Below are 25,741 nucleotides of genomic sequence, written 5' to 3'. Positions count from 1 at the left end.
CTAAAGGCAAACTTCCACATATCTATTCTGCAACTTTCCTTCCTTCCTTAGTTTGAATTTGTGCCCTTTCATGTGTGTGGTCTGACTATAAGGAAGAATCCCATTAGCAGTGAGCTTGCTCGATCCATTCAAAGCCTTAAACATCTCAATCAGATCACCTCACAGGTGCCTGAGTGTAGTACCACAGTAGGTACGTTACTCTGGGGTTACTGCTACTCATATGCAGTACTTTGCATTTATGGGGTTACTGCTACTCATATGCAGTGCTAAACTTCAGTTGACACTTCTCAGCTCATCTGCCTAACTTTTCTAGATCATGTTGCAGTAGCAAACTGTCAATACTGTCATTAACAACCCTGCCAACCTTCGTATCACCTGCAGACTTTGGCATTAAGCCTGATATAATCTTCATCAATATCATCGATAAATACACAAAACAGCGATGGGTCCAAAACCGAACCCTGGGGGACTTCACTAATAACATTAGTCCACAAAGACCAGTGTCCATTGATTACTACACTGTGTCTTCTCTCACTCAGATATTTGCTCATTAATTAGTTTAATTTTATTAATTAGTTTTACCTAAATATTCTCATTGTGAACTAACCCCTGTTTTCTCCTGCACTTGTCTATTACCTGTTCTCTTCTGAGTGCCCTTTTTTATCTTCAGTTTTTTAACTTCTCTCTCTTTTATATAGTTTAATTTTACTTTACTTTTATTGCAAATCTCATTAGTTTAAAACTTGTACAGTGGTTCTTGATCAGACACTCAAAGGTTGTGACTGGCACTCCATGCCCATTTCTCTCAATGCCTTCCCTACCTTACCTCTGTCTTCAGTTTTGTTTTAGTTTTCAGTGCCAATTACCGTATTTCCCCATGTATAAGACGCACCTTTTTTCGAAAAATTTGGGGTCTAAAAACTGGGTGCGTCTTATACAGTGGTTGTAGATTTTTTTACTTGCATTTCCTGCTTTTTCGTGCTTGTTGTCTTTGCACTCATTGTTTCACACTTATTACTGGTATATTAGGTTACTTTTTGCCACGTTCTGCCCAGAAATAGCTCAGAAAAGATTTTCGTACAGTGCTGAATTCAAGTTAAAAGTGATCCAGTTTGCAAAAGTGAATGGAAATCGTGCTGCTTAACATAAGTTTGGTCCTCCTCCAACTGAGAAAACAATCTGAGACTGGCTATGGGAAGAAGAAACCCTACTGAAAATGCCACGGCATAAGAAGGCCATTAGAGGCAAGTCAGCAAAATGGCCTAATTTAGAGAGGGAATTGAAGATATAGATTGAGGAGCAAAGGGCAATTGGAATTCCTGTGTCCACAAAGATGGTTCAGCATGAGGTAAGAAGAATTGCTGATGAAAAACAAGTTACTGATTTCAAAGGAGGACATAATTGGTGCTTCAGGTTCATGAAACGGAATGGACTAAGCATGCGTACCCACACCAGACTTGCCCAAAAGATGCCTGAAAGCTATGAGCAGAAGATCCTTGAATTTCATCGTTTTGTCATTCAATGTCGAAAGACACATCAGTTTGAGTTTGGACAGATTGCAAATATGGACAAAGCCCCCCTTCAATTTGATGTCCCAAGTAACAGATCTGTTGATAAGAAGGGGGTGAAAACTGTAACTGTGAAGACAAGTGGACATGAAAAGAGCCATTAATTGACAGTGATGAGTTGTTCTAGCTTGTTGTGCCAACGGAACCAAGCTGCCTCCTATGCTGATTTTCAAATGCAAAACAATGCCAAAAGAAGACATTCCTCGAGGAGTGATTGTCCACGTTCATGACAAGGGTTGGATGGATTAGGATGGGATGAAGATCCAGTTTGAGAAAGTTTGGAGCAGGAGACCAGGTGGGCTCTTATGCAGACCTGCCCTATTGGTGCTTGATCACTTCAGGGCACACATAACAAAAAATACAAAGAAGATTGCTGCAGAGCAAAAAACAAAACTTGCCGTCATACCTTGACATCCCAGCTCCAACCACTTGATGTCAGCATTAACAAACCCTTCAAAGCTGACATGAGAGACGGATGGAACCAATGGATGAAGTCTTCTGGGGACAATTTGACACCAGCAGGAAGAGTGAAGAAACCAACTATAGGAGAAGTTTGTACCTGGATGAAAAGATTCTGGGATAATATCAAGATTGAGATCGTTGTCAAGTCATTTAAGAAGTGTGGCATTTCAAATAGATGGAACTGAGGACGAGGCAATATATGAAGACAGTGATTCGTCATCAGACACAGATGAGGACAAGCTAATGGATGGGAGCTTTGACAGTGATGAGTTGTATGAATTTTATGATGAATAAAACTTGAGTTCAATAACTTTATGTAATACATTTTTTTTTTTTTCAAGTTTCTGGCCCCAAAATTAAGGTGTGTCTTATACATGGGGAAATACGGTACATTTTTAATATATAATTTATCTTTGCAAATTAGATTTTCATTATAATTCTGTTATTCCATCTTTAGGCCTGATGACATTACTCAATTGAGTAATGGAATATCATCTGGTTGTTAACTCACAAATTCCTTTTTTGGCATGTTCCTATTCATATTCATTTAAACTCTATTAACATATGAATTGTACTGGGAATAATGCCGACCCAAGTCTCATTATGCCTTCCATTTAATAACTCCTGTGTGCTGAAAGAACTGAAAATCTTGAAATACAACTACCAACATCCTTTTGTCATGTTGGCAACTTGACAGATCAGAGAGGGCATCTGGTTGTTATCTTACTGGATCAACACAACAATAACCTTACTAAATACTGACAACCATACCTATAGAATCCACATCTGCAAGTGATCCATCTGTTTGTCTGTACTGTACCCAAATATGGAGAGAATGATTTTAGATGAGCTACATAACAGTGACTACTTTCTTAATGTATTTAGGATTCAAGCACAACAGCCCCAGTGCCCAAATTATTGAGTAAAATAGAAATTTAACTAAGCAGATTGGACAAAATACTCAGTCTGTATTCCTTTTGACATTTAACTACAGCCAACAGACAAAGTCACTAAACATATCAGGAAGCAAATTTTAGCTGCAGCTTCTGAAACATTTCTTTTGTTCTGGAGATCAATCCAGATGTGGGAAACACTGATGTTGAATGAAGCTTGTAATGGCACTAAATAAAATCTACCTTCTCCTTTATAGGTTGTTTCCACAACTTCATATTATATACCGAAGCAAGAGCATGACAAATCAGCACATGTACTACCCATGCTATGTGTATAAAGACCAAAAGAGAGCATGACAAATTAGTACATGTGCATGCAACACTTAAAATATTTAACAGTAAACTAAGTTTACCATACAGCTTAATGAGAAGGCTAGACTTTCTTTTATTTACCAATAACAAGTGGCAGAACCCAAATGTGAAGTGATTTTATTTCTTTCTTGTAAGACCAGTGGTGTTATTCTTTGCAGTTTCTACTGTCATACAGTATTTTTTTTTATTGCCTGAGAAGTATTTTCAGAATTCTGATGCTCAGAATTTTGCTGGCAAGAAATATGAATTATGATATTATAAATATCAGAATTATGAAACTTTTTAAACTTTCCCTGACAAGAAATTTTGCACTAATGGAACATGACTTGTATTGATGCATTCAGCACTATGAATTATAGTAACATTTATGTTCTTATCTTTTTAAATCTTTGATATTCAATTTGAGATTGATGGTAAGCAAGGTCTCTTTGTACTGTGTAAGTCTGCTATTTTTTCTTTAGTTGAGTGAACTGAAAAAATTTTTCATTTATAGCTGCACCAAACATTCACATTTTGTCGACATTATAACAACACGCTATACATGATATGATGAAATTTACATCTCACTATGTTATTTTAAAATATTATTCAAATTATAAAATGTGCACACAAATGTAGCTCACTTTTTGTTCATGATATTTTTAGGAAGAAAATTAGTCTGAGTTTGTTTCTTGAAAATTTAGATTTTTAAGATATGGTATATCCCCACTTTGAATTTTAGCCCAACAATGATGGAATCCCTGATTGTAACAAACATGGTGCTAGAGGGCCTGTCAGGCCCACCAGTTTCTTTTTTCTTTCTGAAAAAGAAATAAGAAAGAAATTGGTTTTTGATTTTCTTAAAATTCTGCTTGTAGTATACCAGTGATTAACCTTTTCCTAATAAATTATAATATGTTTTAATTGTAATATTTTTTTATGAAAAATTTAAATTTAAAAACATTATGCTTTTTACATTTGTTGTTACTTTTAACATACTTTTAATAATTCAGCTGGGGGGGGGGGGGAATTTATAAACATGAAATTATTAGTCACTTCCATTTTCAGGTTCATAAATTTGTTAAGGAAGTTGCAACTGCATTAGTTTGAATTTGAGAAAATTCAAACTAATGCAGGTGCACACATTATTACATTTTGTCACATATGACAATTGAAAAACGAGACTGAGCTATCAGATGAGTGCTGGTGCTACCATCTACTAGAAGTAAACATGAAATGAAAGAGTGATTGTTCCTTGACCACTACAGTCAAGGTTAGTTGAAATTGCTGCCATTTCAAAACAGTGTGAGCTAAACTGCATGTCTCATGTGTGTTGTGAAGGGACAACGGAACAAAGAGCAAAGTTTTGTTTGACTGGGCAAAAGTGCCACAGAAATGTTGATGAAGCGAGTGTATGGAGAACAAATGATGAAGCAAGTATATGGAGAGCATTGTCTGTCTCGTGCACGTGTGTCAAGTGCCATAAATGTTTTGCCCATGGAAGAGAATTGCTGGAGGACGACAAACATTCAGGCCAAGCAGAAACAGTTTGAATGCCAGAGTTGATTGAGAAGGTATGGGAAATCATTATCAATGACCAGTATGCAATTCTCTGAATGATTTCAGAAGTTCTGTGCATTAATAAGGAAACCATTTGACAAATAATAACCCAGAATTTGAAGAAAACAAAGGTTTGTGCACGGTTTGTTCCGCATTCATTAACAGACGGTCAATGACAGGTGTGAGTTGAACACTGCAAAGAACTCATCGAGGCCACTAAAAGCAAACCCACCTTTCTGAATTTGATCGTTACAGGTGACGAGACAGTGTTTTCAGTATGACCACACAACAAAGTGTAGAGTGGAAGTCAGCCAACTCTCCCAAACCCAAAAAGTTCGTCAAGAAAGGTCAAAAATAAAACCATGCTCTTCACTTTCTATGGTAACAAGGGAATTGTGCCCAATGACCAAAGTATTACTGCTACCTACTATATGAATGTTTTGAAATGCTTGTTGCAGAGAATCTGTCTTGTGCTGCTTCACTATGGAGATGGCAGTTGGTTCCTCTTGCATGACAATGCACCAAGCCACAAGGCTCTCATTGTTTGGGAGTTTTTGGCTACCAAAAGAGTCTACATACTGTTGCACCCACCGTATTCACCAGACTTACTTCCACGTGATTTATTTTTCTTCCCAAAGCTCAAGGGACCACTGAAAGGTTGTTATTTTTGTGACGCCGACACCATTCAGACTGTGACAAGAATATTGAACAGTATGCCAGTCACGGCCTTCCAGTTGTTCCAGTCACTTCATGAGTGTTGCATGCAGTATGTGTGGATATGGGAGGAAGTTACTTTGAATAAACTAAGGTTAGTTTACTCATGCATGAGATCATTACTTTTTTTCTAGCATCAGTCTTATTTTTCAGTTGCTGCACTATGTAGATTATAGTAAGTAATACAATAAATAAATAGATTAATAATAATATTTGAGACAAACAATTTTTCATAATACTTAAACATAAAACAAAGTACATAATTTCTGTAGTGGCAGACCCTGGCAAGAAATGTAAAAATTATTCAACACAATGTTAAAATTATTTACATTGCATTGAAGCTGAAAATAGCAATGCAAAGCAGGCAGCAACAGTGGAAACAAGTCAGCACATTTCATTTAATAATTCTGCATAAACAGCACACATCATTTAAAAAACTACTGATCTAAAAATTTGTGTATACTTAGGAAGAAAAGGTACTAATTTTGAGCTTGTGATAAACATGCAACAGATATTTTTTGGTTGGGTCTGTTAAGACTAATGCCATTTTTACCATGTTAAGACTAAATTGTGAGAACAAAGTCCTCAGAATATGTTTTAGAAGAATTTTGATTAAATATGAGTACAGTAAACCCCCGCTATTCGCGGTTTCGCGTATTCGCGATCGCCGATTTAATATAAAATGAAACAAAAAAAAAACATGTGAATTTTAAAGCGCCGTGAATATTTTCTGCCATAAAAAAGCATGGGCGTGGCTAAAATTATCTTTCCTGGTCAAAACAGCACTCAGTGGGTGGGGGGGAGAGGGGTGACAAAATCGCAAGTGTGGATGTTTCTGGCTAATCCTTGTTCAGTATGTATTATGCGCTTGTCATGGAAGGTTTGGTCGTTTGCTTTTAATTTATATGCTTATAAATTTATCACTTTATAAATCGATATGCTTACAAAAATGATAACTCTACTGTTTTGCAGTGTAAAACAGACTTTTCCAGTGTGTTAACGGAAGAATGTGACTTTATTGTGGACAAGTTCTTTCTAACCCTTACAAAAATATGGCTACGAATAACAAGGGAAATGTGAAAAGATCAAAGAAGGTGATGACATTAGTGAATAAAATTGAGTTATTAGACAAAATTTCTAATGGTGAAATTGTCTCCTCAGTGGCAAAACATTATAAAATCAACGAGTCAACGGTACGATCAATCAAAAAATCGGAAGAAAAAATCCGCCATAGTGTCCGTGAAAACGCGCTAATTGCTTCGAAAATTTGCTCTGTAACTCATGATGTTAAATTAGAAAAAATGGAAAAAGCTTTAAATCTGGATAGAAGACCGAACTCGAAATAAAATTCTGTTAAGTTCACTCATCATTCGTGTAAAGGCAAAACTCCTTATCAACACTTTAGCGAAACTGGTGATAGCACTGGCGGGATAAATTTTTTTGCTAGCAAAGGCATTTTATTACATTTAATATTTAATTGTTTCTTATTTTCATTTCGATGCCATATGCTTGCATTTCACTATGTACTGTCTATGTACATAGTCATATTATGAAGGTACATATAATACATACATAGACAAAATTTTAGACTAGTTTTTCTTATATATTTCATACTTTGGAACGGAACCCCTTTATTACTATGGGAGCCGTAACTCAGTATTCGCAACATTTCTCAGGAACGTAACCCCCGCGAATAGCGGGGGTTTACTGTATTTCATTATTGTTTATTTGTAATGCTTTGAATACAAATTTTTTAAAATAAAAAAAAAAAAATTTAAATATGGATATAAATTTCAATATAAATGCAGTGTTTTAAATATAAACATATATTAAGTATTTTTTGTTTTTGTTTAATTTTAAAGAAATGTAATTGGACTGAACATAAAGCTCCTGATGGAAGAACATATTACTACAACCATCTAACAAAGCAGTCAAGCTGGGAGAAGCCGGATGAGTTAAAAACACATGCAGAGGTCAGAAATAAAAATTTTAAGTAATAAAATAAATGTGTTTTTAAAATATCTTCAATTTATATTTTATTGAGTTTGCAAAATCAACATACAGTAAACCCTCGATTTAACGGACCGGACAAATAATAATACAGTAATGGACATATTAATCTCGACCATATTATTTTTTTTAGGTTATACAAAACTTCAGTGTTATTATTAATTAAAAATTAATAATAATTACCTATTTCCATTATTGTTTTGATAATTACCTACTTTTATTTTTATAATCAAATTCAGAAAATTTGTTTTTTTATTCTTTCTGAAAACATGTTCAAATAGCTGTTTTCCCAGATTACAGATAACAGATAAGAGCAGGCGGTGACTTGCGAGCTGAATGTGACTCAGGACTCTAAACTGCAGGTCTACCGACTCGCTTTATTTCGGTCTTAGTCTGCCTCAAGCTATCGTGTGGTCGGGTTGTATACAGAGTGCTTCTGTGATTTCTGAATTTTGACTTTATTAAATAATTTTGCAATCCTTACAATTTAAAATGGCATCAAGTGATAGAGGAGTTAAAAGAAAGCGTGTGAACTTAAATGTGGCACAGAAATTAGACCTAATTGAGAAATTAGAACAAGGCGTCTCTGTAGCATGTGTTTGTGAAATTTACGGCGTAAAAAAGCAAACTGTTTCTGATATTCATAAATCAAAGTCCAGGTTGCAACATAATTTTATGTTGTACAGTACTGTATATTGTATTAAAGCTTTTTTTTTTTTTTACATTAAGAACAATAACGATTTAACTGACTTTCGGCATTAACGGACAACCCTTCTCCCTTATTAGTCTGTTAAATTGAGGGTTTATTGTATTGCAAAAATTTAATTTTTCCTTTAATTTTTTTTAATTATGTAAAAATTTTTTCCTTTTTTCCTTTAATTTTTCCTTTTTGTATTTAGGCACCTCCGTAGCCAGGTGGGCAGAGCAGCAGTGCGTAGCACATGCTTCTTGATTAGACCAGGGTTTGAGCCCGTGAGCCACCAAATACGGAGGATGCGGAAAGGTCAGGGAATGACCACCGCATATCCCGGAGCAATATGGCCTTAGTTGCTGATGCTCCAAATAACAACAAAACAAAACATTTTTGTATTTAAAATCCTCAGACTATTCTTTGGCACATGCATATATGCTTTTTTCTAAAAAAACTTTAGTTGCTAGTTTTGCATTAACTACTATATATAATAGTTAATATAAAATATTAATAAAAGGATGATGAAAGGAAGTCAAGTTTATTTGGCTTCAGTCTTTTAAAAAAGATCTTTTCGAAGGTTGGAAGTTTATTTAAATTTAAAGAGCTTTGGACAGATGCTTTTAGTAGATCAATTTCATTAGGTAGTGAAGCACATTTTAACAGCTTTCACAGTAGATTTCACAGTATCTACATTAATGTTTGTAAACAACATTAATGTAGGTACTTTCATCCACTTCTATGCAGATGGAAGGATTGTCGTTTTGTGAGTTATTGTAGCTAGCAGAACTTAAACTGCATAGTTAATGCAATGGTCTTACCACAGTCAGGAGAATAAACGTTGCCTTTACAACTAGTTGCCCTGATATTGCACTGAATTTAAATAATGGCATTGGCAAAAAGTTAACATCCATTTATTTAGAAGAGAATACCTAGTATGTAATGAGGGACCAATAAATCCTTCATCAGACAATCCCTCATCTGAAACAGGCTGTTGTAATAGTAGTGTTTCATTTTTTAAATAAATGGCAGTTTAACCTTTTGGTAGCGCCATTTATTTGAAAGTAATGCAATATCAAGGCACCTCGTGAATGCAAAATTTATTCTGCTGTGAGTAATAACTCTACTGCATTAACTAGGTAGTTTAAATTCTACTTACCACAAGGAAACATGAAAGGAGACAATCCCATCTTTTCGCAATTTCAATAAGGCCAAATAGCATTAGCTGATTTATAATTTTGAAGCTGTAACTGTGTATAGTTATTTTCATTTGCATAAAATTTCCAGAAATAAAGTTTATACTTTGTGAGATAGTAGCAGCAGTAGTAGTAGTAGTGGCATGTGATGCAAGAAAGCAAGTGTATGAGCTTATGCAGCATCAGCCAAAAAAAAAAAAAAAAATCACACCATTCCCTCCAAATGCCTGTCCAGTTCCTCCTTAAATTTATTCAACCTATCAACTTCCACAACGACAGATGGAAGTTTGTTCCAGCAATTAACCACCCGCTGGCTAAAGGCAAATTTCCGCAAATCTATTCAACATCTGTCCTTTCTTAATTTGAATTATGCCCCCTTAAGGTTTGTAATCTGAACAAGTGGAAGGATCCCATCAGAATTCAGCGTGCTCAACCCATTCAAGGCCTTATACACCTCAATCAGATCACCATGCAGGTGCCTAGTCTCCAGCCACTGCAATTTGCAGAACTTAAGCCTCTCTTGGTAAGAGGATCCCTTCATTCCCCTCACCAAACTTGTTGCCCTTCTCTGTACACGCTCAAGCAAATCTACATCCTCCCTAAAATGAGACCTCCAGACCTGTACGCAGTACTCAAGGCGTGGCCTGACCATTGCCTTATACAGAGGGACAATCACCTCCTTTTCCCTGCTAGCAAAATTCCTATATATCATTGACAAAACCCCATGACCTGCCTTGGCAGCCTGTCTGCATTGCTCAGAAAACTTCATATCTGACTGCACAATTACTTCCAGGTCTTTTTCATTTTCTACCACCTTAAGTGTAGTACCACACAGTTGGTACGTTTCCCTGGGGTTACTTCTACCCATATGCAGTACTTTGCATTTGTCAAGGTTAAACTTCAGTTGCCACTTCTTAGCCCATCTGCCCAAATTATCTAGATTCTGTTGCAGTAGCACACTGTCATTAACAACCCTGCCAACCTTTGTATCATCTGCAAACTTCGACACTAAGCCTGATATACCTTCATCAATATCATTGATAAATATACAAAACAACAGTGGACCCAACACCGAACCCTGTGGGACTCCACTAATAACATTAGTCCACGAAGAGCAGCACCCATTCATTACCACCCTCTGTCTTCTCCCACTCAATCATCCTTTTATCCATTGTAGCAACATACCCTTAATACCATTCTGCTCCAATTTGTACAATAGTCTTCCATGCGCAACAGTGTCAAAAGCTTTCCTGAAATCCAAATATATGATATCAGAATTATTTTTTGCATCCGGTTCCTTTGTAACCACATCATAATAACCAATCAAATTTGTCAGACAAGACTTTCCCTTAACAAACCCATGCTGTGTCTGAATTATTGCTGCAGTCTTGTCTAGATGATCCTGCAGTGCATCTTGAACCAGTGACTCCATTATTTTACCCGGAACAGAAGTTAAACTAACTGGTGTCTGTAATTACTCGTGTCACCCTTCGATCCCCCTTTGCGAATTAGGGATACATTTGCACATCTCCAGTCTGTGGGAACCTCCCCTGAGTCCAAGGATGCTCTCATAATTTATGGCTAAGGGTTTGTTTAGTTGCTTTGCCACTGCCTTTAATATAACTGGATAGATCCTATCCACCCCAGGTGCTTTTCTTATGTTTAACTTCAACAATTTCTCCTCCACTTTGCTCTGAGTTATTAGAAAATCATTAAGTATCCTGCCACAATTTGATAACCTTCTGCCATTTTCAAACCTTAATAATTCCTCATGTGTGAATGTAGATGCAAAATACTTATTCAGTTTGTTTGCTATCTGAGCAGGATCATCGACAGTTGAACCATCGATGTCAAGTGGACCAATCAGATTCATCCCCTTCCTTTTAGAGTTTATATAAGTAAAGAAATCCTTACTGTTTTTCTTAGCATCTTTTGCCAAGGATTTCTCGTAATCTGCCTTCGCCTGCCTTACCTCCTTTGTGACCTGATTACAGACTAGCTTATATCTGCCATAGGCTTCTGAGTCGCTTGATAATTTATATGCATTTTCTTCTCTGTTACGAGTCTCATTAGTTCATTAGATGGCGCCTCCGTAGCCAGGTGGGAAGGAGCAGCAGTGCGTATCACACTCTTCTTGATTAGACCGGGGTTCAAGCCCTTCACCACCAAATACGGAGGATGCGGAAAGGTCAGGGAATGACCACTGCATATTCCGGAGCAATATGGCCTTAGTTGCTAATGATCCTAAAAACCAAATAACAACAATAACAAGTTCATTTGACAACCATTTAGGCCTAAACCTTGAACAATATTTCTTAATAGGTATGAAACTTTTAGTAGCTTCCACAATTAATTCCTTGAATGCTTCCCACTTAGAATTTACTGTTAGTAACATCGTCAGTTGATCCCACTGTACAGAATTTAAAAACTTTCTGAGACCGCTGTACTCACCTTTATGGAAGCAAAAACCCTTTCCTTTACCCCTGATGGTAATTAAATTTTTAAGTAAATCCCACATCAGTACACTCAGATATTGCCATTTGAACAATAAGAAAGCCATTCTCAAAAACCATTTAAAGAAAATTTGATTTGCAAATAGTAAGTTTGTGAATACAGATTGTAAAGGTGTGTACTTTGTCAGAATTCTTTTTTACACCTAGTTCTTTTGTGACAAATTCATAATTGCTTATCTGATTAGTTAGAGACAATTTCCTTTTAACAAACCCACTCATGCTATGTTTCTTCATGAAATATAATTATTTTTCTCTACAAATGCTCCCTGCATTATATCTTTAATCATGACTTAATTTTTCCCTTCCACAGGTTAAACTTAAAGACCTTCTATTACCCTTGGAAGATTGGAGAGACATTAGCACACCTCCAATCTCTTGGGACTTCACCCGAGCTCATGAAGGCACCTTTACAAGAGATAGGGCTTGGCAACCTGCCAAGCTGCTTCCTTTAATATACAAGATAATCTAATCCCCCCTCATGCTTTTTGCACATTCAAGCATGTTACCTTCTCTTCCAATCCATTTTAAGTATTAGAAGTGACAAATGATCAATTGATGCCATGGAAAAAAAAAACTGAAATTCACTCGTCCATCCCATCCAATTGTTTGTCTAGTTCTTCCCTGAATTTATTCAAACTGTCTACTTCCGAAACAATGGATAGAAGTTTGTTCCAGCAATCAACCACCCATTGGCTGAAGGCAAACTTCATCACATCTATTCTACAACCATCCTTCCTCATTTTGAATTTATGTCCCCTCGTGCAAAGTCTGAGCAAGAATCCCATCAGAATTGAGTTTGCTCAAGCCATTCAAAGCCTTAAACACCTTACTTAGACACATTGCAAGTGCCTAGTCTCCTGACACTGTAATTTGCAGAACTGAAGTCTTTCTTGGTAAGAACACCCCTTTGTCCTTCTCACCAGCCTCTTTGCCCTTTTCTGTACTCTTGTACTTTTCTGTACAAAAGTGTACTTGTTCCAGCAGCTCTACATCCTTCCTAAAATGAGGCTTTCAAGCCTGTATGCAGTACTGAAGATGTGACCTGACCATTGCTTATACAATGGAATAATCACTTCCTTTTCCCTGCTATAAAAATTCCTGTATATCATTGACAAAACCCCATGAGCCGTCTTGGCAGCCTATCTGCACTGCTTAGAGAACTTTGTATCTGACCCTCACAAATACCCCCATATCCTTTTCATTTTCCACTACCCTGAGTGTAGTACCACACAGTTGGTATGTTACTGGGGATTATTGCCACCCATATGCATTACCTTTCATTTGTCAGTGGTAAAGCCATCTTGTAGCGAGCCAATATAGTTCATTCCCTTCCTTCTAACGTTAACAAAGAACTCTACTATATCCCTTGGTCTTCTTTGTCAAAGTCTTTTCATAGTCTGCCTTAGCATGACTTACTCCCTAAATAACTTTGTTACAGATTGATTTGTACCTATTATAATGCTCAGCACCTTTTGATAATATATCCCTTACAACTTTCTTTTCTTTTATGACTTCATCAATTCCATTTTTATTTGTTTGTTCTTGGCCTAGAACAATAACTCTTTGCATATATAAAAAGATGAGTAGCTTCCAAAATTACTTTGAACATTTCTTATATAGCTTTTTCCTTGTTAAATTCACTATTTGTTTTCATTAAACAAAACTGAAATAATGCTCAAGGCCATTTAATTTTTCATGAAAAATTAAAACCTTTCCCTGCACTGCTAACAGCGCTTATCTCTTAAGATGTCCCACACCTAATACATTATGATCTCTACCTTTCTAATGTCTTCTTAATACAAAAACTTTTTAGTGTTAGTGAATCTTAAGTAAAAAAAAAAAAAAAAGATTAAGGATAGTGTTCACCCATATGGTATCTCTGACTCTGAAGAAGTTTTCTAATCGATCTAGAAATATACTGCTACTTTATGAATGACCCACCAGTAATTTTCAACACCCCATAGTGATACATATTTGCTCCTAGCTCTGTTTTCTGATATAAGTTTTCATCATGTTCATCATACTAATTTGGTCTGCAGTGCATCCCAATTTAACTTTTACTTTACTACAACCTATGCTGCCATACTAATTCAGTATTAACTTTTCATTTTTTTGATTTGCTTTTCTTGACTCTGTGTTTTGTGGTTAAAGATCCCCCTCTCCTCTTTTGTCATAGTGGGCTTTTCTGTAAACATTATTATTAAAAGTCAGGTGTTTCAAGGAAGCAGAGTTTATATAGCATCTGCCATTAAAAACTTTGTTTGTCTTTCAAGTTTCATAATTTATCTGTTTTTTCCCAAATACTTTTGAAATTACTCTTTAAATATCTGTATGCTGTCCAACTTGTTTCAGTAGCTGCTTGGTTTTGATGGAAGGCAGATTTTTGTGTAGTAGTGGTAGTAATGGCAAATGATGCAAGGAAGCAAACTAATATAGCATCAGCCAAAAAAAAATTCACTCATCTATACTCTCCCTTGAATTTATTCAACCCATCCACTTCCACAACAACAGATGGAAGCCTGTTCCAACAATCAACCACCAGCTGGCTGAAGGCAAACTTTGCACACCTATCCTGCAACCATCCTTTCTAGACTTGAATTTGTGTCTCCTCACTTGTGTAATCTCAGCAAGTGGAAGAATACCATTAACATTCAGCTTACTCAATCCATTCAAGGCTTTAAACACCTCAGTCAGATCTCCCCACAGGTGCCTGGTCTCGAGACACTGCAGTTTGCAGAACTGAAGCCTTTCTAGATAAGAACTCTTTTGTTTCCTTCACCAATCTGATTGCTTTTCTCTGCACCCCCGACGCCTCTGTAGCCAGTTGGAAGGAGCAGCAGTGCATAGCACACGCTTCTTGATTAGACTGGGGTTTGAGCCCATCACCACCAAATATGGAGGATGCGGAAAGGTCAGGGAATGACCACCGCATATCCCGGAGCAATATGGCCTTAGTTGCTAATGCTCCTAAAAAAAAAAAAACAAATAATAATAATTCTCTGCACCCGTTCCAGCAGATCTACATCCTTCCTAAAGTGAGGCCTCCAGAACTGTATATCATTGACAAAACCCTCATGAGCTGTACTGGCAGCATGTCTGACTACCCCCAGGTCTTTTTCATTTTCCATTACTCTGAGTGTAGTAGCTTACAGTTGATAAGTTACCTTGGGGTTACTGCTATCCATATGCATTTGTCAATGTTAAACTTCAACTGCCATTTGTCAGCCCATCAACCCAATTTTCCTAGATCTTGTTGCAGTAGTGCACCCTGATGAAGGTCATTAACTACCCTTCCAACCTTTGTATAATCCACCAAATGCTTAATTATGTATGACTAGCCATCTTGTATCATTTGTATACACAATTTTGGGTAACTATATTCTCACAATCCAAATTAATTAAAATAGAGAATGTTTCTTTTCAGGCTAAATGTAATTCTGTGTTATAATAATAATCTTGCACAAAAGATTTGTTAGAATTTAATCAAGTGAATCTTTTTTTTTTTGATATATCTTATTTTATGGTTGCAATTTAATTGTTTGGATAGTATTCTACTAATGTGTTCTTTTATAAAATAGAATTTTTTTCCCTCTTTATTATTCTTGTTATTCAGATATAACCACAGCTTTGTGATGTGTGCCGAGATGGAAGTGATATTTACTTATAGCCTCTGAATAAATCATAAGTTCGGGCAGTTCCCACTTTACAAGCTTTCATTGCTTTATGAGCTCCCTGGTTTATGAGTTCTTTTTTTCAAGTATAAAGTATCAACAGAATCAAAAATATGAACATTAATTGCAATAAATAAATGCCAAACATTCATAAATACAGCATTTCAAACCCCGCACGTAGCTACACAATACAGTACTACTGTGAGTGTGTTTTTTTGTTCAGGCAGACGAGAGTGTCTCACTGACTCGCATAATATAAAACAGTTACCATGTTACAAAGAATGGTTGTCTCTTCATTTTCACTGTCTTGCATTATTTCATATTTATTCCCCTTATTAATACTGTCAAAGATGAAGTAATACTATGGAGAGTGATGTTAATAAAAAGAAACAGCAAAGAGGAATAACACTGGAAACAAAATATGAGATCATAAGCAAACATATGGTAGGAATGACTATTAAAGAACCATCAACAAGTGTGCATTTGGTTGAAGATGATGATGAAGAACAAGCATTCTTTAACGTTTGTATGACATTAATTTCTTTATTATTATAATTTGCTTGATTTTAAAGGCTATGTTTTCATTTCTTTGGATAACTAAATCATTGTTTAAGCATAAACTGTTGTTTTGTTGACCTTTATTTAACATTACTATAGTCAAATTTCATTGGTGAGAACATAATATCCCTGTTTTTAACATTGTCTATGGGAAATAAATTCCCGCTTTACGAGCGTGCACTAGGAACAAAATAGCTCAAAGTTGGGAACTACCTGTATTCTTGGTTTATTTGTTATATTATTTTACTGTTTTTTTTTTTTTTAGCTTCTTTTGTCGCAATGCCCATGGAAAGAATATAAATCAGATACAGGGAGAGTGTACTATCATAATGTCCAAACAAAGGAGTCTAGGTGGAGTGTACCAAAAGAACTGGAAGAACTTAAAGGTTCTTATTGGTTTATTTAATATTTCTTTAACCTCTAGCATTGAACTTCCTTAGTTAGTATTTTACATCCCAATTTTTTAAAACATTTCTTTATTCCATATGAAATTAAGATATGCTTAATTATATTATGTCTCTTTCTATTTCCAGGTTTCTTTCTTTATTTATACCTCTCAGTTCTTTTGCACCTAGTGTATGTCATTCTTCAAATGATGACTTAAGAATAACTTTCCAGAATGATATTGTAAGGCATCTTTGACACACTCCAAATGATAACCTGAGAATTCCCAAATCCTTACAGTTGATGCTGCCTCAGTGGCTCCATTAAAATGGCACTATCCTTTCTCTGATCAGCATGACATACATTGTTAACCACCCTCCTGACCTTTAAATCACCTGCATATTTCAATATTGTACCCATTATTTCCTTGTCAATATCATTTAAGATGAGATACTAATGTGGTCCTGGTACTGAATCTTTGCAGATCTGTCATATAACCTTAGTCCATTCTGGAGAATGTCTAATTATTACAATCCTCTGCCTCCTGTTCTTTGTACCCACTCCAGTTTATGCCATGTGGAACCTGTAATTCACCTTTGACCATGGACTCTATGACCTTTCTGCCACTGAGATTAAACTAACTGGTCTATATTTACCTATTTAATTCCTAGCTCCCTTCCCCCACCCTTCGTGTATTGAAAAAAAACTTGTACTTCTGTAGTCTAAGGGGATTTCCTCTGAATCTAACAACGGCCTCATAATTAACTCTAAAGGTTTGGTGCATTCCTCTGCAGCCTCTTTCATTGTGACAAAGTACATACCATTGGTATCTGGAGCTGCACCCACCTTCAATCTCATTAGTTTTCTCTATGTTCACCTCTGTAAGATCAGTATCAGATATTATATACAGCGCTTAGGTATATTAGAACAATACTTTCTCTCCACCTCAAAGGGTGCACTTTATACTATGACAATTAATGCAAGTATCTATTCAGCTAACCAGCAACATATTCTGCATCTATGGTTGTGCCATTTCCACTGGGCAAAGGTCCTATCTGATTTATTCTTTTCCCTCTTCACATATTGTATGATTAAAATGCCTTGTTCCTATTCCTGTCCTCCATGACCTGACCAAGGACGGTATACCTTACTTAACTGCAGGTTTAGGGTCCTCAACCACTGTTGAGGACCCTAAACCTGCAGTTAAACTTGGGAATGATGGTTTATTTTTATATTCCCATTTTGATGTATTCCTCAAAAAATTATGAAGTAGTAAATTTTTAATATAATAGTTATTAGAATGTAACACGGTAATAGAGAAAGAAGTAGAATTACTTTGTATAAATATAACAAATATAAAGTATACCTAATAATAGTAAAAGAGAAGATTGAAACTTTTTTTGGTAATCAGTTTATTTAATGTTGAACTATCTCCATCAGGCCTATAATCATGGAAGAAAGGAAAATTTTAGATTTAAAAAAAAGTATGAATATTTTTTTGTTGTTGTTTTTATTAATTTTAATATCAGATAATGAAGCTTCTGTTTTTTTTTTTTTTTTTTTTTTTTTGCAAGAACAGGCATTGAAATCATTTAAAAAATGAGCCTAGTGACATCTGCATACACTTCTTTTTTTTTTATACAATTGCTGGTAGCATACATGTTTTATTAAGTTCCTGTCGACTGCTGCACCTTTGCATGCCTTCATCATACTTAGAAAAGATGGCATTTCATATTCTAAATGAATAAAAGCTTCCAACATGTTTGTGGTTGCTGTTAGTTTTTGGGACTGCAACATTAGCATTTTTTCAACATTGCCTTGTATTCTTTGGTTTTGATTTCAAGATGTTCTTTGGTAGTCATATCTTTACCTTATTAATTGAAGTAAATCAGTCACATCAGCTTCCCCAACATTGTCCAAGCTAATCTCTTTTGTAGCCTACACTATACGAGATGCTACCCAAATGTTCCTGAAATTTGAATGTTGCACAGGAACTATGTCTAGTACGGACTTGTGGTGCTAGGTAACACTGCATGCATCCTTTATGAATCAGTGTGCCACGTGGCGCCTGGCTGAATAGAGTCATTGAATATTTATGAGCATTTCTTTGGCCGTGTATTTTGTGTAGTTTGCGATTGTTGTGATGGCTGATGTGAGAGAGCAACATGCTTGCATCAAGTTTTGTTTCCTTCTTAACGATACAGCAGCAGAAATCCATAAGAAGCTGAAACAAGCTTTTGGTGACAGGTTTGGATGAAACCTGCAATTCCAAGTTTAAGTTCTAGCTGAGAAAACATGTAACTGGACAAAATAGTCCTAATTGCTTTTCCACATATATTATTAATGGAACTGTATAGCTTTTGCTGTAATAATTAAGATAAACTGATGGGACAAAGAAAAATGTGGTTATTCGTAATAAATTAATTAAATGTGCAAAAGACTAATTAAACCACATAAATTGTTGTTGTGAATCAAATTTTGAATTCCATATTGAATCCTATCGCTAGGATTTAATATTGAATTTGGAAATGTCACCAATTATTAGCATTAGCATTAATAGAGGCATATGATGCAAGAAAGCAAGTTTACAGAGCATCAGCCAAAAAAAAATTTTTTTTCCCATTTCATCCACCCATTCACCCCAAAACTTTGTCTAGTTCTGCCTTCAATTTATTTAAGCTGTCAATGACAGATGGAAGTTTGTTCCAGCAATCAACCACCTGCTGGCTAAAGGCAAATTTCTGCACATTTCTTATACAACTATCTTTCCTCAATTTGAATTTATGTCCCCTCAGGTGCATAATCCGAGCAAGAGGAAGAATCCCATCAGCATTGAGCTTGCTCAAACCATTCAAAGACTTATACACCTCACTCAGATCACCTCGCAGGTGTCTAGTCTCCAGATACTGCAATTTGCAGAACTTAAACCTTTCTTGGTAAGAGAAACCCCTTGTTCCACTCACCAATGTCGTCACCATTCTCTATACTCATTCCAGCAGCTCTGCAGCCTTCATAAAATGAGGCCTCCGGACCTGTATTCAGTACTCAAGGCATGATAGTCACCTCCTTATCCCTGATAGCAAAATACCTATATATCATTGACAAGACCCCATGATGTACTCTGGCAGCACTGCTCAGAAAACTTCATATCTGACTGCATGATTATCCCAGATCTTTCATTCTCCATTACCCCTGAGTGTAACACCACCCAGTTGGTACATTTCTCTGGGGTTACTGCTACCCATATGCAGTACTTGCATTTGTCGATGTTAAACTTTAGTTGCCACTTCTCAGCCCATCTACCCAACTTTTCCAGATCCTGTTGCAGTAGCACACTGCCATTAACAACCGTGCCAACCTTTGTATCATCTGCAAACTTCAATATTAAGCCTGATATGCCTTCATCAATATCATTGATAAATACAGAAAACAACAGTGGGCCCAACACCGAACACTGAGGGACACACTAGTAACATTAGTCCACAAAGACCAGTGTTCATTGATTACCTCTCTCTCTCTCTCTCTCTCTCTCTCCCTCCCTCCCTCCCTCCCCCCTTACTCTTTGCGCCTCCGTAGCCAGGTGGGAAGGAGCAGCAGTGCGTAGCACACGCTTCTTGATTAGACCGGGGTTCGAGCCCGTCACCACCAAATACGGAGGATGCGGAAAGGTCATGGAATGACCACCGCATATTCCCGGAGCAATATAGCCTTAGTTGCTAATGCTCCTAAAAACCAAACAACAAACAACCCCCCTTCCTCCCCCCACCACCACCACTCAATCTTCCTTTATCCATAGCACCAATTTGCCCTTAATGCCATACTGCTCCAATTTGTACAGTAGTCTTTCATGTGTAACAGTATCAAAACCTTTCCCAAAATCTAAGTATATAATATCAAAATTATTTTTTTTGCATCCAGTTCCTTTGTGACCACATCATAACTTCCAATCAAATTGGTCAGACTTCACTTTAACAAACTCTTGCTGTGTCTGAACTGTAACTGTTGTCTTGTGTAGATAATCCTGCAGTGCTTTAACCAGTGACTATTATTTTCCCTGCAACAGAAGTTAAACTAACAGGTCTGTAATTACTCATGTCACCCTTTCATTCCCCTTTGTGAATTGAAACACATCTCGAGTCCATGCGGACATCCTCTGAGGTCTAATGATGCTCTCATAATAATGGCTAAGGGTTTGCTTACTTTCTTTGCTGCCTCCTTTAATATAACTGGATAGATTCCATCCACCCCAAGTGTCTTTCTTATGTTTAACTTCAACAATTTTTCCTCCACTTTGCACTCAGTTATTACAAAATCCTTCAGCTCACTGTTACAGTTTTGATAAATTTGTAGCATTCTCCTCCTCCTCCCTAAATAACTCCTTGTGTGTGAATGTAGATGCAGAATGCTCATTCAGTTTTTCAGCTACCTGAGCAGGATTGTCAACAGTCGAACCATCAATATCAAGTGGACCAATCAGATTCATTCCCTTCCTTCTAGAGTTTACATAAGTAAAGAAGGCTTTGCTGTTTTTCATTGCATTGTTTGCCAAAGATTTCTTGTAATCTGTCTTTGCTTGCCTGATCTTCTTTGTTACTTTATTACAGACTAGCATATATCTGCCATGGCTTCTGTGCCTGCTAATAATTTTTATGCATCTCATTTTTGTTCTCTGCCACAAGTCTCATTAGTTCATCTGACATTCATTTAGGCCTAAACCTTGAACAGTGTTTCTTAGTTGGTATAAAAACCCCAGTAGCTTCTAAGATTAATTTCTTGAATGTTTCCCATTTAGAATTTCCTGTAGGTAACATCTTCAGTTGGTCCCACTGTATAGAATTTAAAAACTGTCTGAGACCACTGTAGTCACCTTTACTGCTCATGGCAGTTATATTTTTGGGTAAATCCAACATCAGTACACTGATCACTGCCACCTAGTGGTTCCTTTATCTGCAGATTCTTAACACATGAATAATCACTGCTGATAATCAGATCAAGTGTATTACTCCCTCTTGTTGCCTCTCGAACGTGCTGCTGTAAAAAACATCCAATAAATCTGCAAAATCTTGCTAGTGTGCGAGTGACCAACCACAAGTTCTGGTCAATATCTGGGAAGTTAAATTCCCCCATTATTATTCCCCCAGTTAAATTCCCTGATTTACTGGCCCACCATATTTCTCTGTACAGTTTTTCATTTACTCATCAGAGGTATTAGGCCTATAACACACTCCTCTCATTTTGCTTTCCTAGTGCTTAGATCACTCCAGACTGACTCAATGTTGCACTGACCACCCAGTCAGCTGGATGCACTTCCTTAGATTTTGTGTTTCTTAGCTAACAGCTTAACAGTTTCTCCCTTTCAATAATGTCTGTCCTTTCTGTACCCAATGTACTCCCCAAATTCCAGTTATGCATTCCTTATATCTGTGTGACACCACATTTTTGATATCCCAAGAATATCCACCTTTGTTATTTTTACTAGTACTTCAAATTCATCAAATATATTTACCATAACTCTAGCATTGGTGTATATGCAAGTATACTCCTATTACCCTAACACAGCCCATGTATTTTTTTGTTCCATGATGACTCCCAGCAGTCCTTGAAATCACCAGCAACTTGCTTTCCAGGTTGCTGCTCATTCCAATGGAAGCATTGGAAGAATCACTTTCACCTCTGTCAGCACCTACTGTTAATCTATTAGTCTGTGTATCCACCCAAGGTAGCAGTTTCCGACCCACCTAACACAGGCGCCTCCGTAGCCAGGTGGGCAGGAGCAGCAGTGCGTAGCACACGCTTCTTGATTAGACCGGGGTTCGAGCCCGTGATCACCAAACATGGAGGATGCGGAACGGTTAGGGAATGACCACCGCATATCCCTGGAGCAATATGGCCTTAGTTGTTAATGCTCCTAGAAACCAAATAACATAACATAACAAATAACACCTAACATGCCTCGATAGCATCAACAAATATTCTTGCACCCTTTCTATTTAAGTGTATCCAATCCCTGTAGAAACAGTCTCTCCTGTTAACAAGCACAGACCATGTTGAGAAAAATTCTACTGCATGAGGCTTGCACAATCTCCCCAGGGCTAAATTGATTGTCAAGGCTCTCATCACATACTCCCTTGTATCGTGTCTGGGCAGAATTGCAGTCACTTTCAAATTTAACAATAACTCGCAACTTTTCTTTCAACGTCATTTTAATGTCATTAGTGCCAATGTGTAGTACAATATTACCCTTTGTGCCCTTAAAAGATGATATCTGCTCTACAATGTCATTAACTTTTGCCCCTAGCAGACACACTGTGGTCCTATTCCACCTATTCTTTTTGTCAATATAATTCCAGTCTACTTTTTGTCAATATAATTCCAGTTGAGTCACTGACAGTAACTAGCTCCCATGGGGTTAGCACATTTTGCTTTGAAGATGGACGCTGTGTTGCACGATGCACAAGAATGAGCTCTGGCATTGAGTTGGGCAGTTGAGAATTTGATGGGCTCCCCATATTAATTTCTTTGCGGGCATCTACCGTACTCTTCAAACTCTCATATACACCCATCAAAATGCTGAGATGGTGCCTAGTTTCTTGACACTCTCTGCACCTACCGCGCGCACACAATTTTTTTACGCTGTGATGCATTGGAGAATTGCCCCCATTGGTTCTCCCCCAAGGCACAGCATTTCGCTGCTTTGTGCTTGTGGCTTTGTTGCTCTAGTCTGGGTCATGATTTCTGTTTAAGTACAATTTAATTAATTAACAATTAAAATTAAGTTCTTAAAATTAATTGAATTCTTGACAATATTGCACTAAGCTAATGCAGTGATATGCAGTATGCTATCTAATTTTACATTATACCTTACACTATCAAGTAACACTATACCATAATGAACACAATGTTAAATTAGTTATATCCTTAGCTAAATACAAAAGATAACAAGTGATCAACTGATTAAAAACTTCAAATTACTTATTAATCACAATTAAAACCATATTATTCTTCTACACTATTGGTTAATAATTTTATGTGTGGGAGTTTAATACTTTTTTAATTCCTTATGAAGTATATTTTATTAATAAATAAAATGTAAACAGTATTAATTTGACTCACCTTGTTACGAAATATTTTTCATGTTTCACATTTGAACTATGGAATATTTATTGCGGTACATTTAAATCTTAATTCGTGATCTCAATTACTGCTTATAATTTTTCAAATGAAATTGTGTTATTGTCACTTACAAAATTAATGTAAATAACATGCATTGATTTTGTTTCGTGTTTTTTTTTTTTTATTTTTGTTATCTGGGTTATTTTTTTTTATATTATCTTATTTGTGCATTTTAGAGATGAAGGAATTTCATGTAAATATTAAAAGACATAATTTGAGATACTGTTTTCTTGTCACTGCGCCTTTTAAAAATAAAATTTAATTTATATAACTCTTAAAAGAATTTATTTTACTTTTTCAGCTCTTATTGCAAGTGAGGATGGAAAGTAAGTAGCAATTATCTAAAAATTTTTTAATTTATTTTGAAAATAAAAACAAGTGGAAAGCCTTGTTAATGTAATTTTAATATCAGATTCATTTTGAGGCTATTTGAATCCCATTGAAGCTTTAATAGAGAACATTTGTTTATATATACAGTCGAACTTCCCTATAACGAATTCGATAAATCCAGCGAAAAAATTCGTTATAGAGAAATTTTGTTATACGGAGAATATCTTTTTTATTAGAAAATGAAAACAAGTCTACATTTATTTTTAATGTATTTTATTTCAAAAACATACTTATTTAAATTACGTTTACACAATTTTTTCCGGTAAGTATCACAAATTAAAAAAATCTTTAATTTTCATTTGCACAGTACAATTAAAAAATTGTCTGATTCTCAAAGAAAACCTCACATTTGTCCAGAGCCTGGACAAATGAGAGGAATGATGGACAAATGAGCAGTATTCAACTACTGCTCATCTCAGATGCCCAAATTATTTGCTGTATGATTCCTTTCGCCTCAAAGGTGGTACTTGTGCATGTGTCCATTCTGATATTCCCTGTCAGAGACTTGGCAATTTTGAACCTCCTCTCTTTGATCTTCTCTGGCTTAAAATCTCTCTACCTCATTGTGTCAGATTCATCTGTTGTCTCTACTGTTCTCCCAACTCCACTAATCACTTGGAGCTCTTTGACTTCCTCTCTTTGCAACTTGACTTTCTCCAGTCCAACTCTCCTAACAGTGAGTTAATTTTCCTTGGTGATTTAAATGTTCACAACTCCAGCTGGCTTCCGTTTTCTAGTCACACCGACCCAGCAGGTCGAGATGCTGAGGCTTTTGCAATTACTAATGACCTTGCACGGATTGTTCATTTACCTACAAGAATACTGGACAATCCTAATCATACAGCCAATACGCTTGATTTTTTTCTCACAAACAACCCTTCTAAGTACACGGTCGAAGTGAGAGGTCCTTTAGGCACTTCAGATCACAACTTGGTAATTGTCTCTTCTCCAATGGAACCTTTATCTCATGGCTATTCCCAACCTTGTGTTGTTTGACATTACAAGAATGCAAAATGGGATGACCTGCGAGACTTCTTTTCTTCTTTTCCTTGGTCGGATTACAGTTTCAAAACTTCTGATGTCAACGTTTGCTCAGATCGTGTCAGTGAAATTATTCTTGCAGGAATGGAATCCTTTATCCCACACTCCACTTTAAAATCTCGTCCTTTATCTAAACCTTGGTTTTCTAATAAATGTGCTAAGACTGTTCAAGAGAAGAATGTTGCATATCATAATTGGCTTGTTTCTAATTCTTCAGTTTCATTTTCCGCCTACACCAAAGCTTGCAACAATTCTAAAGCAGTTATTAATCAGTCCAAACTAGAGTTTGAACAGGCTAAGAGTAAAAAACTTGCTTCTTGCCCTAATGGTACCCGAGCATTTTGGTCTCTTGCCAAAGCTATTGGCCGCAAATTTTGCCCATCTCTGCTCCCACCTCTGTCCAAACCAGGTGGTTCTGTTGTCACTTCAGCCAAGGATAAAGCTGACCTGTTAGCATGCCATTTTTCTTCCAGCTCATGTATTAATGATCTTGGTAAAATATCTCCCACCATTCCCAACACGCTCCATTCAATGCCTCCTGTGGTAGGCGCCTCCGTAGCCAGGTGGGA

The 25,741-nt window shown here is 36.4% G+C and overlaps 1 protein-coding gene across 4 annotated transcripts in view; it reads left to right on the top strand.

Moving 5' to 3' along the window:
- Window positions 1-25,741, top strand: part of Prp40 (pre-mRNA processing factor 40) — a 434,121-nt gene that overhangs the window by 65,832 nt on the left and 342,548 nt on the right. For all 4 annotated transcript variants that reach the window (XM_090383606.1, XM_090383605.1, XM_090383604.1 and 1 more), the window contains exons 6-8: window positions 7,411-7,521; window positions 16,450-16,570; window positions 24,043-24,067. In XM_090383606.1, the coding sequence (XP_090239732.1) occupies window positions 7,411-7,521; window positions 16,450-16,570; window positions 24,043-24,067 (257 nt within the window). The remainder of the gene's footprint in view (window positions 1-7,410; window positions 7,522-16,449; window positions 16,571-24,042; window positions 24,068-25,741) is intronic.

This window comes from Mastigoproctus giganteus, chromosome 10 (assembly GCF_048544385.1).
Source record: "Mastigoproctus giganteus isolate SK-2022 chromosome 10, ASM4854438v1, whole genome shotgun sequence".
Taxonomy (NCBI): Eukaryota; Metazoa; Arthropoda; class Arachnida; order Uropygi; family Thelyphonidae; genus Mastigoproctus; species Mastigoproctus giganteus.
The sequence above is the reverse complement of the archived record's forward strand: the minus strand, read 5'-3'. Positions and strand labels throughout refer to the sequence as shown.